The following is an 18397-nucleotide window of genomic DNA, read 5'->3' on the forward strand; positions in this document are numbered from 1 at the left end:
TTGGTTATTAGTCTTTTTTCCTTTAAAACCTCACCCCTGGAATGGCTCTGGGTCACAGTCATGATTTCTGAATCCAGACTGTGTCCATGACAGGTCAGACTTTGCTAAGCATTCAATAAACGTCATCAATCTGAGCCTGGAATTCAAGTGGTCAGTTTGGGCTATTCCTGAATCCCAACACTACTCTGACAGGAAACCAGCAAAAGCCCATAGGAAAGGGGCCTAGTGGGAGAGCTCGTCACTTCTCTTCCAGCACACAGCAGCCTGGAAGGAGCATAAGCCTTAGAGGAGGACTTGAGTGCAGCGGTCTACTGTTAGCACGCTCCAGCACCGGGAACAGGGATAATACACTGTGTAGCACTGAGCTGGGATGTAGCTCAGGGTAGAGCATTTGCCTGGTGAACGCCGGGGGCTGGAATCCATCAACACAAAACAGACAGAGATGGTGTATATCAGTTTCAGCACCTGAGGTATACACAGCAGGGTTACAAGTTTGGTGATAGTCCAGGCTACACAGGCAGTCCCAGGCCATCTGGATCACACAGGAGACCAGGGCTCAAGACCAAAACAAGGGTCCACTGAGATGGTTCTGCAGGGAAAGGGGCTTAAACAGCCCTCAAAGCCGTTCTCCGACTTCCACATGCGCATCATGCATGTGCACTAATGTTCCTCCTCCTACCCCTCCTCTTCCTCACACAGTATAAATAAAAAAGTAAAAACAAGACAACATGACTATGTGCTCAACAAACACTGTACTTTGTAAGTTAGTACTTCCTTGTTTTAAATTATGTCTGAACTTGTGTGCGTTTCTTTTGCAGAGTGCATGCCTGACAATGCTTGCCCCTTCTTGGTTTTCTAGCCCACTCCAGGCACCAGGAGAAGCATGCTGTGTTCTACACAGCTAAGTTCTGCTTACCCGTGGCAAGGTGCTGGCACTGCGGGCCATCTCTGTGAAGGAGTACTCACCTTGGTCAGGCTGTCATCTTCCTGGCACAGCTGACACACCTGTGGCTTTCCAGCGACTGCAGGCTGACCCTAAGACACACAGTAGGTCATTAACTCCTCAAGCACAAGGAACATGAATGCTTTCGCAACATTTTTAGCCGCTAAAACCAGACTACACACTGAAGGTGAAGAAACAAATTACATTATATCCTATTACCCTGACTGAATTTTATTTATAACAAGAAAACTCAAGCATGCATGGCCCCATCCTTGTTCCATTACTCCACTAAGCATAAAAACACTGGCTTCATTTTAAACCTTATAAGGTGACCTAGATATAGTAGTACATGTCTTCCTCATGGGGTACCATACTGTAGTTTTGAGGCGTTTTATACTCATTTCTCTAGGTTAGAAGTAAAAAAAAAAAAAAAAAAAAAAAGTTCAAAGGGCTGGAGAGAATGCTCAGCTGTTAACTGAACTGGCCACTCTTCCAGAGAACCTAGGGTTGATTCCCAGCACCCACATGATAGGTCACAACTGTCTGTAACTCCAGTTCCAGCGGATCCAATATCCTCTTCGGGCTTCCATGGGCACCAGGCATGCATGTGGTACACAGATATACAGACAAGCAGAACACTAATACACATAAAATAAAATAAAAATACTTAAAAAAAGTGATCAAAGAATCTTTTTTTCCTATTTTATGTAAGGAAAATGAGAGGTGTAGTGAGCATTCTTGATGCTGGTTCATCAGAGGTGATGACACACTGAAAATGAGAATCACTGGGAGCTCAGTCAATGTAGTAAGCAAAGTGCTCTGAGCTACTCCATGACCCCTCAGCCACATTATGATTCCCATTTACAAACTGGATATAATTTGCATTTTTTTAACCACCAAGAACACAGCAAACATCTGTTTTCCAACACATGAGAGTGCACACGGGATTGTTAAGAAGATGCCACGCAGAGGGCTGTGTGCACTTGCCTTCCTCCCACATTACCTTGGTCCTGGCTCGCCATGGCACACTCATGCTGTGTGCAGGGTGTTCTAAAACAGGGGTCTTCCTTACCTGTTCTCCTGCAGGGTGGATCAGCAGCCTGCAGTAGAGAATACAAAGGGTAACACATATCACCTCTGCAGCCCTTTTCGGCAGCTCAGGACAGTTGAACGAGCAATGCTCCTCCTTTCACTTGCTCACAACAGCATAATTATTAACTGACCTCCAAGATTCTGGACATTTGGGTTAAATCTTTTACTAGACTATCTGATCCTTGGTATCCATCACAGTTCTGATTCACAAATAATATTTTGAGTTATATTTTACCTTTCCTTTTTATTACCTAGAAAATAGCATTTGTTTTACAACCTGTAAAATTCCAAAGGCTCATTAACCATACATTTTTAATTATATCTGACATTATGGGAATATACCCATTATCATACGCTTTGTATTTGTCTACCTTCCTCAAATGTGCTTAAAATGGAAGCTTTTGGAAACTAATCAAGGAAGTAAATGAGTAAGTCACGAGATGGCCATATAAAGTCCATATCACACAGGCTGAGTTCTTTCTTCACAGGCTAGCAGGGAGCCCACTCCGATTCAGTAAACATGCAGCACAGCTACAAAGGGCCCTGTGATCCCTGTTGAGAGGCAGGGACTAGCCCTGTGGTGACCAAGGCTCTCAGTGCTCCTTGCTAACACTCCTGGATTCTGGGGTTGCAGTTCTGGCTGAGATAGGTCCTACGAGTTGCCACAATGTCACAGAGATAAAGGAATTAAAAAAGAACAGACAGGAGCAGGGAATGGTGGCACACGCCTTTAATCTCGGCACTCTGGGAGGCAGAGGCAGGCGGGTATCTGAGAAACCCTGCCTTGAAAAACCAAACCAAACCAAACCAAACCAAACCAAACCAAACCAAACCAAACCAAACCAATCCAAACCTCTAAAATTCTACTCCAGTTACTCCAGTGTTCTGCTTAGACAAACGTGTACCAACAGTGTTCTAGCACACGACTGTATCATACAGAGTAGTTTCACTACCCTGAAAATTCTCTGTGATTCACCTCCTCACCCTCTTCCACTTTCTGGTGCTGTAATTTGCTTAAACGCTATAGCCCCTCTGTTGAGACCTACTTTAGTTCTTAGCATAATTGTGGCTCCTCTGATGACACCTGCTGTAGCCTTCAGCATATCAGAAGCCATTTGCCTCCAAGTCTCCATTTTGATTCTGTCTCTATGGTTTCATTTCTTAAACTTTGTATACTTTGTTACGTGGACACTCTATGAAGTCCCCCAGCTGCGGAACCAATCAGGTTAAAGGTCACCTAGAAATACTGTGTCTAGCTGGTCAAAATGATTGCTTCCTACACCTGGCTACCTGGCTGCATTTTGTTACCTACACCTGCTTACAGTTTTGTTACCTAGTTACCTTTTTGTGTGTGTGTGTGTGTGTGTGTGTGTGTGTGTGTGAGAGAGAGAGAGAGAGAGAGAGAGAGAGAGAGAGAGAGAGAGAAAACTTGCCTTAGGAGCAGAACAACATAATATTATGGCCCTGACCTGTCAGTTTTTGCTCTGAGTCTGGTGTCAGTGGTCAGCATAGGGCTAGTCCTGAACCCATAACACTGGCAAACAGTGAATTTCTATGGCTTTACTTTTCTAGAATGCTATATAGTTGAACTTTCTTTGTTTTGTATGCAATAGCATTATAAAACACTTTATTTCTAACATACTAAAATTACTGTTAAAAGTTAGCGCCTATGCTTTTTTTTTTTTTTTTTTTTTTTTTCCTTTTTTTTTGGTTTTTCCAGACAGGGTTTCTTTGTGTAGCCTTGGCTCTCTTGGAACTTGCTCTGTTGATCAGGCTGGCCTGCAACTCACAGAGAGCCACCTGCCTCTGCCTCCTCTGGCTAAGAAAATTAAGCCAGCCTGGGAAAGTAAAGCAAGGCAGGCAGGCCTCCTCTGTCCTTCAGGTTTCCGTGCACACAATTCAGTAGTGAAGAGAGCACTGCACCATTCTTTTTACTGGGATTTTTTTCTTTTTGCTTTTTGCTGGGATTAAAGGTGTGTGCCATTAGTGCCTAACAAGCCTATGGTTTTCATTGTAAGCAGATCAGATGAAAGTTAAAAAACAGGAATGAAGGCGAGTTGAGCTCCTAATTCAAAAAAGATGACAGGAATACACACACACACACACACACACACACACACACACACACACACACACACGCACATATATGCACACACACACACACATAGGTGTACTGGTATCACATGTTCATATCCTCATATCCTACCACTTCACCCATCCAAAGGCTGGGACTACAGGTATGAGGTAGTACACTCAGCTGACAAATAATTTCTTCAAGTCATAATTGAAGTTAAGGGATAATGGAGGAAGAGTCAGAGGACAGGCTGCCTGGCCCTCTTGTGACTTGGCTGGCTTGCTATATGGTTTAGTATCTACTAACTTGCCCTTTAGCTGTCTTTCCACTTCACAAGTCAGTGTCTGTCTGTTAGGAGCTGTCCTCCTGCCACCCCCAAATGACTTTATAGCTCAACGTGCATTACAAACACCTGTGGCTTTCTTCCAGCGGCTTCTTCAGTTTAACATTTTCCTCTTGAATTTTGTGCTTCCCATCCTGTGAAAAGAGAATAGCTCAATTAATTAGTTATTCATAGTTCTAAACAGTGAGGACATCACAGGTTTCTTCTGTGTGTCTCAGCCTGGGAAGAAGGAGAGCATCTTGCTTTTTTTCTCTCTTTCGGAGAAAGGACTTAACTTTAAACCCGGTTTCTGCATGCTATACCCACCAAGTAGTTACTAAATCAGACAGTTTAGAATTAGTTCTTTCTGGAGCATTTCTTTTATTTTCTGAAATTCAAATAAAATCTAAAGGAATGGCCTCTTCAAGGGGCTCAAGGTAAGCTGACTCTTGGAAAAGTATCTCTATCCTGACTTTCTCTCGAAAGCTGGCCAAAGCCAGTACAGCCTATTCAACTGGATGTGTGGTTGACTGGACACGCATGTAGCTGCCCCACCCCTGTGACTCCAGCCTGTATTCAGTGGGTTTCTTTCTCGGAAGGGCAGTAGACCCAGGCTGGTAAGGCAGCTTTGGTAGTTTTTAGGTCAACTTCTGGTGTGTGTGTGTGTATCCTACCGCCTGCTTTGAACTGCAGCCCACCTGCTTCTGAAAGCAGACTAAGTCCTTAGACCACTCAAGTCTCACAGAAGAGGGGTCAGGGAAACACCCTTCGAGAAGCCCTGGTCAAGGCAAATGAAGACTAAGAAAATTAGGCCAGCCTGGGAAGGTAAAGCGAGGCAGGCAGGCCTCCTCCGTTTCAGGTCTCCGTGCACACAATCAAGTAGTGGAGAGCGCTGCACGGTGGGTCTCTGCACTTCTCAAACAGCAGTGTGTGCTGCATCTTCATTTCTAGTCACCACTCCTTTTGACTCTGCCGCAAATTAACAGCGTGTTCTGTAGAAACTACAAAAGTTATGTCCCACATTACGAGGCACTACACACAGAGGCGCTTGCTCCTCTAAAAAGAACAGAAGTGTGCTGGGCTTTTTAGATTGCATCAGTTCCAGAGGCTGTCCCTGTCCCTGCTCCTGGCTCCTTACTCCTGCAGGGGCGAAAGACCTTTTAAGCCTGTCATACACAAATTTCCATTCTATCCCTTTACCATTCTACACAACGCTCCCTTCTGTAATTCTAGCTTCTTCTCTTTCAAAAGAAGCTCCGTGCATATATTCACACTGACATCCACATGAAATTAAAAGGCCCCAAAGAAACAAATCCACAGCTGAGGCAATTCTGTTGAAGGAGAACTTGAGGCTATGAGGGATAATTGTACAAGTATTAGAACTACAAGAAATGTTTATTACAATATAATAGTTTTACTAAATAATTCAAAAGAGAATGCAGCAAGTCCACGATCTAAATCTTAGGGGTCAGCTCAGGGTCACCTTCTCCTCCATCCAAGCAGCATGCTTTGCTGTCTGCATACTGTGCACCACAGCAATGAAGCATGTGGACTGTGAAAGACCCGAGGGGCCCTTCAAGCTAGCCCCTAAAATTAGGTAGGATAAAGCAAGTGAGCACACATTACCATGTGGGACGCTGGCTTCTGGGCCCCCTTCCCTGAGGTGCCCTTGTTTTGTGACCTCTTCTCCTTTTCTTGTTTCAGTTCTAACTCAAGCTGAGTCCTGGTTAGGTGAGAGGAGAAAAGGATGAAAATTCTGATTTCTGAATTCACATATTCTAAAGAATGCCAAACCTTTCCCTTAAAGCTCAGCAATTAAATTTTAATGCCTGATAAAGTTACCAGGAATATCTGGACAACCAAGCTGTAAGGCACTGGAATACCGTAAACTAGCGATGCTCTGAGATATAAAACATGCTCACTCTTTCTACGGCAACTCGGGAAGCAGCGAGCAGCCAGTGCCAGTCGGTCAATCATTTTACACTAACTCTTACTGAAGAGTTGCAGTTACCTGACAATACACTTCCTACAACTGAACGGCAGTGTTTTTGAGCTTGTAGTAAGACATACCATGAGAGGACAGGCATGGCATTTCTGTTTCATATTATTTGGCTGTTCTCCATAGTTATATACTTAGTTCCCACATACCCCAAGCCAAGACCTTGGTGGCTTCCTGCTTTACAGCCATGTTTCTTTAGTTGCAGTGCCATAGGCACCACAGTGCCTTGAGAGATGGCCTAACAGAGTACTTAGGGTTTAGTCAGAGACAGTGTAGCCACTTACTAGCTTAATAGTGTGAACTGAGACACACCGAACCCGTCTAAGCTGTCATTCCATCTGAAAGTAGGAATGACGTCACCTATTAAAAGGATTAATGTTAAGACCTTAGGAACGTCAGTGTGTAAAGTGTTGTGAAGTATAGCACACACTGTAGGAATTCAGGAGACATTAAATTATCAAAAAATACAATTGTGTTAGATATTAGTTACGATATATTTGAGAACTTGGACTCTAATCCTCTTTTTGTTTTAGTTTTTCAAGACAGGAATGTCACTATGTGGAATGCAGCTCAAGCTGTCTTCAGGCTCCTCCTGTCTCAGCTGAGATTTTAGGCCTGCATCACCATGTCCAGCAGCCAGTTCTTAATCATCTAACCATGAGGATGCTCAGTGGATTTCAGAACTATTCATACATGTGAAGCTTTCGGAGTCCCAACTGTTTATAAGGGACACTGGGAAGACCAAGCCAAGGCGGCTCGAGAGCTGACCTCCCTCCTTGCTGCTCAGCTCCCACGGTGCCCACCACCACCGCCCTACTGGTCAAGCTGCCCCTGTTCACCGCTGCCTGGTGAGTGCCTCCACTTCCAGCTGCAGACTGTTGATCTTGTCTCCAAAGTCCTGTTTGAAGAGCCGGTTGTCCAACTCGGCAGACTGGCGGCCTCGCTCAGCCTGGCGTAATCTGGATGTGAGCCATACGAACTTGTGATAAAAAACAAAAGCCATGGTGGGGAGGAAGACCAAGTTCACAAACACAAAATAAAATAACCCAAGGAAGAAGGGATGGTGAGACAGAGGGGGAAAATGCAGGACACAGGGAAAAAATATGATGGGGAAAAAGATGGAGAAAAAACAAATTCTAAAGAAAAGCAAGATGAAGGTGAATCAGGCAGAGGAAAAGCTGATTTTCTATTTTTTTTTTATTCTAGTACTACAGTTTACAGCCATTAGATGATCAACAACAAGACATCACTTTTTGGAAATCCATATCCACAGCCACCCTCAAGTACACAGTTATTCACAACGCCACTGTCTTTCTTTCCTAACACTCTGGTACTTCATCCTTCTGTCTTCCACATACAGCTGGAGCATGTAGGCACAGCTGCCTTCTCACGTGGGTTTTTCACGATTTCCTGATCCTTCCCTGGACCACAGGAAGCTGGAGGACATTCTATAGTAAGCCTTGCCCTGGCTTCACATTATTCCACAAGGACAAGCCTCTCTGAGAGTCTGGCTGTCTCTCTCCTTTCCATCCCTATCAGGTGGTGTGTGACCAAGCAGACAAAGAACTCAGCACTGGGGTTCCTAAGGCTCTTGACCATATCTCTGGAAGATTTTCACGGATGCTTTCTTCTAAATGTCTTATAACTTTGCACCTATAGAGAATCATGTTTTTGAAGGTAAAATATTTGAGGCTTTCTATAATAGAATTTAGAGGCATGCTATGTGTAAATCTAACTTTTATTCATTTGATTATTCTTTTTAGATGTTCATGTAAAAGGCAACTCATCACCATAAAAGGCTGATGAACAGCAGAATGCAGTAGGAGCTTTATTTATACAGGTGCAAAATTATAAGAATTAAAATGAGTTCAAGGGCACAGAATCGACCATGAAGTGGCCTCTAACACAGGCCCTTTGAGGACCCACAAGAACACATGAACTCTGCTGTACTCTTCATTCTGCTGTGCCAAGAAGGTAAAGAATTTGAAGAGCAGAAAGCAAAGGGATTATCTTTGCCTCTCCGTTAGCACAGGCAATGCTACATAGCATGCCAGGAGGAGTGACAGAAATATGGAAAAAGACCCTGGGCATTGTGCCAATAGCTGGATGGAGTAAAGGCTCATGTATATAAAAGCCTGCCTCCCCAAATCAAAAATAGTTGTTTTTTTTAAATCAAAGTATTTATAAGATTATTTACAATGTAGACCCTAAAAAGGATTAAATCTGTGGTCACTTAGAAAAACAAGCCCTGCTAGTATTGCTTGTGACTATCTATTGAGGATTTTTATTTTGATACTAAACAATAATGCCAGTGTTTTACTTATTTCTCATTGGAAATGTTTTTTTTTTAGTAACTAGGTTAGTTTCCCAGAACCTTTAGCAAATTCCCATTACAGAATAAGTGATAGAAGCTTTTGGGTAAGTGTTCCGGGTGAGAATGATGGGCAGGAAGTCATGACTCATGACTGCACTGTGGCTTCAGTATTCCAGTAGGAAATGCAGGGGAGATTTGAAAATCGTATTTGTATTAAGTTCTCCTTGAGCTACCTCAGTAGTAAGTAGAATGACAGAGAAGGGCAGAGGTAGAAGATGACACACGTTAAGAGGGTTTCTCAAGCTTCCACACTGTGATATTGAGTAACCTAAGCACTACTTTGTTTCTAAGTACTTTAAAGAAATGCAAAGATGCTGCTTTTTTTTTTTTTTTTTTTTTTGTCCAAAATCACTAAGGCAAAAATAAATTGCAAGCAATCTTGGTCACTGAGAACAGAACTGTAATGAAAGAGTAAGTACTTATCTTGGGTTGGGGATTAAACCTACACAAGGCAAAAGAAAAGGGGCTGTGGCCTAAGAGACAGAGCTGTTTTAGAGAGTCCTGGGTCACCAGGTGATGCCTGCTCACCACTACACTGCCAAGAGCAGGCTCACAGGTGGGGACACAGGTGCTCCTACCGTATGGTCACTGTCAAGCACACACGTGTGCAGTGCTTCCATTCCCCGGCTTCCTAGGAATGGTCTGTTGATTTACTGTTCAACTCAGAAATATTTCTCAAAGTTTATTTGGTATTTAGTGAGGGACCCATATGAAAAATTCTAACTCGGGGAGAACACAACAGCAGCAGCAACAACAAAACCCAACCTATAAAGCTCACTATGTATGTAAAGTCCTACAAATTCTGGGTCAACTTTTGGTGATATTTTATATAGGATCAGAGCTTAAATGTAGGAATTTCAGATTTCTCCCTATAGTTAATTTGTAGCATCAGACTTGTGAGTTGATCAACTGCAAAATGTCTAATGATGTTTTGGGATCAGTTTATTTGCTGCACTATTTAAGGTCTTTGCCTGTTTCACCAAATCTTTTTCACTTAATAAAATAAAAATAAAAATGAATTAGGAGGGTAATGAGAAAGTAGACACATAGAAAACAAAGATAGTAAGAAAATAAGTCAGAGAAGTCATTATTTTAGCTCTGCTGGCCTTAAACGCCAAGTCAAAACTCACCGACGAACAGTGTCAAACATTCCAAAAGCACAACTCATGAATATGTTTATTAAGTCACAGACATCAAGCTCTATGAACAGGCAGTTGAGTAATCCGCTCTGCAAACAGACTGGCCTTCGTCTAGCAATCACAGCAGCGTCAATATTTCCCAAGGTTTCAACATCACAAGTTTGCAGCTGCATTAGGAGTAACATTAATATGCTCTGCTGTTCATGGCTCTCCCGTCCTAGTGAAGACTCACTGAAGGAAGCCATCCATCTCTTCATTCACTCATTCATTCATTCATTCATTCTTATGTCGATTTATGCCATGTACATTCAAGCGCGGTGACAGATATGCAAGGAGCTTACATTCTCAGAAGATAAGACACTTATACAGACTACAAGGTGAGGTGCATAGTGAGAAATGTCAGGGCAGTATTTCTAGCTGGCATCAGAGGAAGCCAATGTCAGGCGATGGCATCTGAACCTTTGTGTAAAAAATTCATTTGAAGAAGGGAACAGGAAAGGAGCTTTCATAACTGGTGGAGCTATCAGAACAGTGAGGGATGGAAAGCGTGGAAAGCATGGCCAAGGTGGCTTAGCTTTGCTAAGGTCTAAGCAGGGTGGTGAGTAGGTGTCAGAGAAATGACAGGAATGTCAGATAATTGTGGGTGCTGCTATGCACTGCACTGTGATGTCGCAAACATTTCTCTTTTGCTACAGATGTAAGAAGAAACAGGATGTCATAACAAGACATATTTGGGGAGGAATGCAGGTACTGTTGGGTAAGGTCTAGCGGATGAGAACTGCAGACTCCACCTGCAGGTGTTAGTGGAAGCCACACACCTCTTCAGGGGAAAGACAGAAGGGTACATTAGAGAAAGTGAAAGGCGAAGGAGAAAGCCAGGACTGATTCTTGGAGGACATCTGACTTTCTCAGAATCCCTACCTCACCCGGTATAAAAATAGTTAAAGACTAGTGACAAAACTACACAATTACAAACACTATCTATTTAGAGATGGTCTCACTCTTTAACCAAATCTAGCCCGAAACTCACTAAATACGGAACATTTTTAACTTAAAAAAATCAATTAGAATATAATTACATAGTTACATAGTTTCTTGCCTTTCTTCTCCTCCCTCTAGCCTCTGTGTCCCCCTTACTCCCTCTCAAACTCATTGTCTTTTTTTCTTACACACACACACACACACACACACACACACACACACACACACACACCACACCACACCACACTGCTAAGTCTGTTTTGTGTTGCTCATATGTGCATGCTTTTAGAACTGACCACCTGGCATTACCCAGTTTGGGGGTTCATCCCTGGGGAAGACTATTTCTCCCTCTCCCAGCTGTAGTTTCCTGTTTTGGGGTGGAGGGATCTGAGATTCCTTCCCTGCTAGCCTGTCTGTTATGTAGGCCACTCCTGACAGTGTTTCAGGAACATTGTGGAATACACAGATAAAATTTAAACAACATGTCTGATTTAAGTTGGGTAAATTTTCTCTGTTTTTATTTGCTGAACATATTCTCAATACTTCAGTACTAAGTCATTACAGAAACAGCACTTTTACCTTTGCTCCAGTTGTTTAATGGTGGCAGCCATCTGATTGGTCTTTTCTTCCAAGCGACTGTTTAATTCACTTTTTTGTTTTACTCCTAGGTCTGAACTCTGTTAGAAAAGAATTATAAAGATTTATAGTGCATGTTTTTGATCATAATGGCAAACAGAAAATAAATAGAAGTGCTCTATACTTGTTTATCAGTTAATTTCCAAGTAGAAAAGAAAGCCAAGAAGCAGGAGTTGAAGCAGAGGCCACGAAGGAAGGCTTGTTCCTACTGCTTTCTTCCAGCCCAACATGGCACCACTCACAGTGAGCAGGGCCCTCCCACATCAATCACCCAGCAAGAAATGTAGCACAGGTTTGACCACAGGCCAGTCTGCCAGGCCATTTTCTCAACTGTGGTTTCCTCTTCCAGAATGACACTAGCTGTGTCAAGCTTACCTAAAACTAGCCAGCACAGATGCTTGAAAAAGAAAAAAAGAGAAGAGAAGGAATTTGATTCTCCCTTTACTATGTAAAAGGTAGCCATGATTTTCCAGAATAGCAGTGAATTTTAGGACAGTCTGAGTATCTGTTTGTGAGCAGCTGGCTTCATAGGGAGCTGTGACGCTTTCTCCTGGACTGTGAAAGTGAGTCTGTAGACCAAGAGAGCTTCAGGGCAGCAACAGGAGTTCCGAGAGCCAGGGAGTCTACCCTGTTGTCCCCCTACCTGCAGCTTAAAGGCAAGTTCGTGCTTGAGAGCCCGGAGATCATCCAGCTGCTGCCGCAGGGACACCAGGGCATCCTGCTTCTCACAGACATCCTTCTCCAGCATCTTCATAGCCAGTTCCATCTCCTGTCTCATGCTTATCTGGAGCTCCAGCTCCTTTTCAACGTCCTGCCCCAAAGGCAAAAAACAAAAACAAAAACAAAACAAAAAAACCTGCTTGTACTCTTTCCTCAATTAAGTAAATGCCATACATTTTACAAGAAAAGATAAGCTGACTTTTTTGACAGAAGACTAAATTTTTAAGAGACATCAATAATAACTATAGGATTAAGAAGAGGAACGTTTGCTTGGCTGTTCTTGATATTAGCTGAGATGCTCTGGGTCCCTGGAGATCAGTTTCTGGGAACGGCCAATATGGCTGAGTGGAATTTTATCACTGATCATGAAACTCTTTGGTTTTACCATAATCACAGCAGCATTATTTAGCAGGCACATTGACTGGAGTTTTTCTGTATTCAGGTCATGCCCAGGGCACACCTTGGATTGTCTTATTTAGTTTCCTGTCTCTTAAAATGTGATACTACACATGACAACTTTCAAGTTTTGTATTGTGTTTCCCCTCTTTAAATAGTTAAGATAAAAATGGATGATGCTACCTCATGCTGACCTTATTCATAGGATACTTTTTGTTTTGTTTTGAGACAGGGTTTCTCTGTATAGCTTTGGCTGTCCTGGACTTGCTTTGTAGACCAGGCTGGCCTTGAACTTACAGAGATCCACCTGCCTCTGCCTCCCCGAGTACTGGTATTGTAGGTGTGCACCACCACACCCAGCCCTAGAATACTTCTCACGGGAAACATTTTAATAACTAATTTTTACACACATATAGAGTAAATGTTAGTTCTTTTAAGCACATTAAGAAGGTTGCGTTTTCAGAAATCCTGAGTTTCTGCCATGTACTCTTAAAGAAACTTCTTAGGACAAATTAAAGCATCCCTCACTTTCAACTTTCCACATTTTTAGAGACACTGCAGAGCTTATAATGGGATTCTGTGGTTTTTCATATTAGCTGACTTTCAGGAGATGTAAATACATTACTACTAGGGATTACTAATATACTAATATTAATAATCTATTATGGGAACAGTATTCCTTTTTAGAAATCATTATAAATACATTTATAATTTATGAGCTGTGTATACACATATCTACACATGCATCTATATTTTAATAATACTGGATAATTTTTCCATTTATATCTAAGAAAAAGAATAAATTCAGAAATAAAAACTAAAATTAAAAGTATAATTCTCTTCCCCCGAAAAGGAGTGCAGCCTTACCAGGCCACAGAGGAAGACAATGCAGCCAGTCCTGGTGAGATCTGATAGGCTAGGGTCAGAGGGAAGGGGAGGAGGACCTCCTCTACCAGTGGACTTGGAGAGGGGCATGGGATGAGATGAGGGAGAGAGGGTGGAATTGGGAGGGAATGAAGGAGGGGGCTATAGCTGGGATACAAAGTGAATAAACTGTAATCAATAAGTATAAATTAATTAAAAAAGTATAATTATCCAGGCAGTGGTGGCACATGCCTTTAATCCCAGTACTCAGGAGGCTGAGGCAGGCAGAGTTCGAGGCTAGTCTGGAACACAGTGATTCCAAACAGCCAAGGATGCACAGAGAAACCCTGTGTCAAAAAAGAATCAAAAGAAAAAAAAAAAAGGTGTCACGCTCTGACCTATGATTCACAAGGGGAAAGGACAGTGACCTCTAGGGAGATACCTCAGAATATCTGCAGAAGTGAAGTCTGAGAGTAAGGCCTGCATAGTTAAGCCCAGCAGAATATCATAGCACACACCTGATCTCCGAGGACCACAGGCAGGAGGATTGCAAGTTCGAGGCCAGCCAGTGTTCCTGCCATCTAAACAGTAAAAGTGAAAGGGAAGGACTAACAAAGTTGTTGTTGATAATACTCAGAAAGCGATTTCAGAAAGCGATTTCAGAAAGCTTTGTAAGGAACACGGGTTCAAAGGAGCTGGGCATGGTGGTGTACAGCTTTAATCCCAGCACTGGAAAGGCAAAGGAAGGCAGATCTCCGTAAATTCTAGGTCAGTTAGAGCCACACAGTGAGACCCTGTCTCAAAAAGTGTATGTGGGCAGGGTCAAGCAATAGTTTTAGGGGATTTGTAAAAACACGGAGGCGTGCCACTGAAAGTCCAGACCTTGCTCTGTCAGGTGGAGCCTCAAGAGCCCAATCTTCTCATGTGGCCTAGCTAGTAGAACTTAAGGAAGCTTACCAGCCGTAGCTGTGTCTCCTCCTTTAAATGCTTTCTTGCTTCACTCAGCGCTTGCCCTTCTGCAGTTCTGTCTTGCTTAGGACCCTTGAAAAGATACGTAAGAGTAGATATTTAAGGATTTAAAGACTATATACCAAATTAGTAAATACAAAAAAGGAACTCAAGGAGAGTATATTTAAAAGTTTATGTTGAAGTGGAAGTTTGCTGTATCTTTACTTACAACCCTAAAGTGAGTTACCAAGATAGGTGGTGGAAGTTCCCCAAATCAGTCTTGGAAAATACTATCATAGCTATGTGTGGTGGCTCAGGCCTGTAGTCTTAGCACTTGGAGGCTGAGACGAAAGACAGCTGAAAGTCTGAGGCCAGCTTGGGTCACAGACTAAGGCACTGTCTAAAAACAGAAACAAAAACCCACCCACTGAAACAAACAGATAAAACATGGGAATGGGACACAGTGCAGGCAGCAGAGTGCTGCTTTGGCTTGCATGAAGCCTTGCAATCAATCCCTAACACCTCATAAACCTGGGGACAGTGGGACCTGTCTTTAATCCTGTCACTTGGGAGGCAGAGGCAAGAGTTTGAGGTAAATATGGGTCACACAGTGAGATTCTGTCTCAAAGAATACCAATAACAAAAATAAAAAGTAAGCACTGAGCAATATAAAATAGGTTTTCAAAACTACACTGTATAAAAAGCTTGGTTCTTGGCTGGGTGGTGCTGGTCCAGGCTTTAATTCCAGCACTCGGGAGGCACAGGCAAAGCAGGACTCAGTGAGTTCAAGGGCAGCTTGGTCTACATAGTGAGTTCCAGGACAGCCAGGGCTATACAGGGAAACCCTGTCTTAAAAAAATAAAACATAAACAAACCAACAAAAAAGCCTGGTCTTTGAAGGTATTAAGTTATCTAGAAAATTCATTTGCATGCTCTTTCCCAGTGACAACTGCTAACAAGGCTACTCAATTTTAAGGAGTAATATAGTATAAAAATAACGGTTTGTTAATGAACAGTTAAAATTATTTTATGTATATGAACGTTCTACCTGCGTGCTTATCTGTTCCCACATGTGTACCTTGTGTCCCCAGAGGGAAGAAGAGGAAATTGGATCATCTAGAGCTGCAGTTACGGACAGCTGTGAGTTGCCCTGTGGGAGCTGAGAATTGAACCCAGGTCCTCTGGAAGAGCAATAACTTTCTTAACCCCTGAGCCATTGCTCTAGCTCCATTATTAAGTTTAACCACTAAACACAGTACAGACCTTGACTGCATATACACAAGAGCTTGAGTTAGCCTTTCCAACTCTCTAAAACAAATGTAAGCAGTGGTGAGGCTAAGCAGCTGCCACAGATCAAAGGTCGTGAGCCTCTGTGAGCCGTACCCTGTTCCTGGTAGAGTGAGCTTGAACCGTGTCACTGGCCAGGACCCCGCCAGAGTCCTCCCCACAAACTCCTTACAATCCACAGAGGATTTACCTTCCGACTGGATTCCAGTAGATAGGAGCTTTCTTCTTTAACTCGTTCCATTTCTTCTTGTAAGGTAATAATTCTGTTGTTGGCAACAGCAAGCTGTTGACCAAAATAAAACAAGCCCAAAACCCTTTTATTCTTTTGTTAAGTAGAATAATTTATGATCTGCTAAGACATAATTTTCAGGCTTAAATATTCTTAGGCATCTTTGGCTAAAAGAAGCTATCCTTGTCTAAACAAGGGTTTAATAAAATGTTCACTTCCTGTCATGGGGTCATCTTATGAATCCTCCAAAAGACCTTTTATAGGTAATTCCTTCACTTAGGAGGCAAGGTAGGAGGATTTTAAGTTGAAGGACAGAGTGGGCTAAAAAAAAGACCCTGTTTCAAAAAAAGATACAAACTATATAATCTATCTATCTATCTATCTATCTATCTATCTATCTATCTATCTATCTACCTACCTACCTACCTACCTATCTTTGTTCTGAAGAAAAACTAATTAGCATATTCCTGATTAGTACACTGAATTTATTTAAATCACGTTTATCTTACTGTACCTAACAGGACAATTAGAAACATGAAATGAGCTTCACAATCTGGATCATTGTACTTAAGATCTTGATGAAAACATCTATACAGGCTAAGCTACAGATTCAGTCTACTAATCACATGTCAAACGTGAGGTTAAGTTTCTCTTCTAATTCTACAGACTGTTCTAAGAGCTTTCACATTAGCTTCCCTAATCTCCAGTGTAACTGTGGAGCAGGAAGGAGCAGTCTAAGTATGCTCATTTGCCAGTGGGGGAGCTGTGCTTTTTCAGAGGTCAAGTGACAGCTTACTCAGAAGCACATGATGGTACATAGCATAGCACAGAAGCAGGGGTCACTGGCGTGCTGACCACGCTCAAGAGCAAACAGGATGTAGGGTCAGGAGCTGGCCAGCTTGGAACCCAGATCAGTGCTCCAGAGAACTCTCTGTCTGACAAAGGTGTCTGTGTGTTGTTGTCTAGTTGTACCACATCAACAATGGTCAAAGTCCTTACTGAATTCTGAGTACCATGATGTATATTAAATACTTCCTCCAGGCTCATCCAGACAGACTGCTCCCACAAAGAACACTTAATTAGCTATATATTAATTTGTTGTTATAATAATATAATTATACAACAATAAATATGTTATAATATACTAACTTTATATATTATATAGAACAGCTATATAATCCAACTGGGAAAATGAGGTCCTGACCACACAGCCAGAAGTTATTTTTTATAGGAGTTCTTATCTGAAAAGTCAGACCCTTCATGTCCAAGGTAATAGGAGTGATTGGTTTCTCTAATATATATTATTCAATTTTATAGGTCAAATAATTTCCAAACACTTACCTCCTCTGTCAATTTCGTGTTGGATTTTTCTAACAAATCTACTTTTGTCTGAAGGTTGTTTACAGTAGCACTATTAAGGAGAAAAAAACCATAATCGTCTCTTTTGAAAATTTAAACAATAACCTATATTTGCCTTCCTAACCCCCATCACACCATTCTATACCAACTTTTTGAAGGTTTAACTAGTACATATTAATTACACAGAATGAGTTTGTGGTTATTCATACATGCATACTATATAATTTAGCTTTTGGGGTGTATCTTTTTACTTGTATAGTGTTATAGATGTAATGTTCCCCTCCTCAGTTTAGCAGCTGTCATCATCTGCAGCTTGCTGCTGGTATTTTACTGTATGTCTTTATGTCTGTATAAATGTATGTTTACCATGTGTGTGCTTGTGCTTGCAGAAGCTAGAAGGCATCAGAGCCTCTGGGACTCGAGTTACAAATGGTTGTGAGTCCTCATTTGGGTGCTGGGAACTGAACCTGGGTCCTCTAGAAGAGTTAGAGCTCAAAACTGTTGAGCCATTTCTCCAGTCCCCAGTCTATTTCAAACTTATTTTTATCAATGAGACCAAAGACCTGCAAAGCATACTGTACTTTGCCTCTGTAACTATAGAAACTTATAACGACATTATAAGTAAATTGAGATTTAGGTTTTATGCCACAATGGTGGCACACACCCTTAATCCCAGCACTTGGAGGAAGAGACAAGTGGATCCTCATGAGTTCAAAGCCAGCTGCCAGCCTAGTCTACAGAACAAGTTCCAGGCCAGCCAATGCTACATAGTAAAACCCTGTCTCAAGAGAAAGAGGGGTGTTGGTGTTGGTTAATGGCTTTTAATAACAGAATTTACAAAACTTCTATAGGCTATAAACAAGATAATAGTTAATGGCTATGTTAATGTTAATTATTCTTCTAAAATTATTAAACTGATTTTAACACAAGAATATCAAAGTAATTCTGAAGAGTTTGAAATACCTGGTAGTGAAAGCAAAGAGAGAGGAAGTTACTGTATCAATTAGTGTGTAAGGGAGAAATGCAAGGGGACA

The 18397-nt window shown here is 42.0% G+C and overlaps 1 protein-coding gene across 9 annotated transcripts in view; it reads right to left on the bottom strand.

Annotated features, from left to right (window-relative positions):
* Rufy3 (RUN and FYVE domain containing 3) overlaps nucleotides 1-18397 on the bottom strand; it is a 71249-nt gene that overhangs the window by 2965 nt on the left and 49887 nt on the right. For 5 of the 9 annotated variants that reach the window (XM_055596086.1, XM_055596095.1, XM_055596118.1 and 2 more), the window contains exons 8-17: nucleotides 17346-17415; nucleotides 15966-16058; nucleotides 14498-14581; nucleotides 12204-12371; nucleotides 11504-11601; nucleotides 7270-7389; nucleotides 6058-6154; nucleotides 4522-4586; nucleotides 2016-2043; nucleotides 967-1035 (exon numbers count right to left, since the gene is read on the bottom strand). In XM_055596086.1, coding sequence (XP_055452061.1) covers nucleotides 967-1035; nucleotides 2016-2043; nucleotides 4522-4586; nucleotides 6058-6154; nucleotides 7270-7389; nucleotides 11504-11601; nucleotides 12204-12371; nucleotides 14498-14581; nucleotides 15966-16058; nucleotides 17346-17415 — 892 coding nt within the window. Of the gene's footprint in view, nucleotides 1-966; nucleotides 1036-2015; nucleotides 2044-4519; nucleotides 4587-6057; nucleotides 6155-7269; nucleotides 7390-7609; nucleotides 9798-11503; nucleotides 11602-12203; nucleotides 12372-14497; nucleotides 14582-15965; nucleotides 16059-17345; nucleotides 17416-18397 lie in introns of those variants that run through there. The other 4 variants (XM_055596135.1, XM_055596143.1, XM_055596150.1 and 1 more) reach the window with 2 other exon arrangements.

Source organism: Psammomys obesus, unplaced genomic scaffold (assembly GCF_907164565.1).
Source record: "Psammomys obesus unplaced genomic scaffold, mPsaObe1.curated_primary_1811, whole genome shotgun sequence".
Taxonomy (NCBI): Eukaryota; Metazoa; Chordata; class Mammalia; order Rodentia; family Muridae; genus Psammomys; species Psammomys obesus.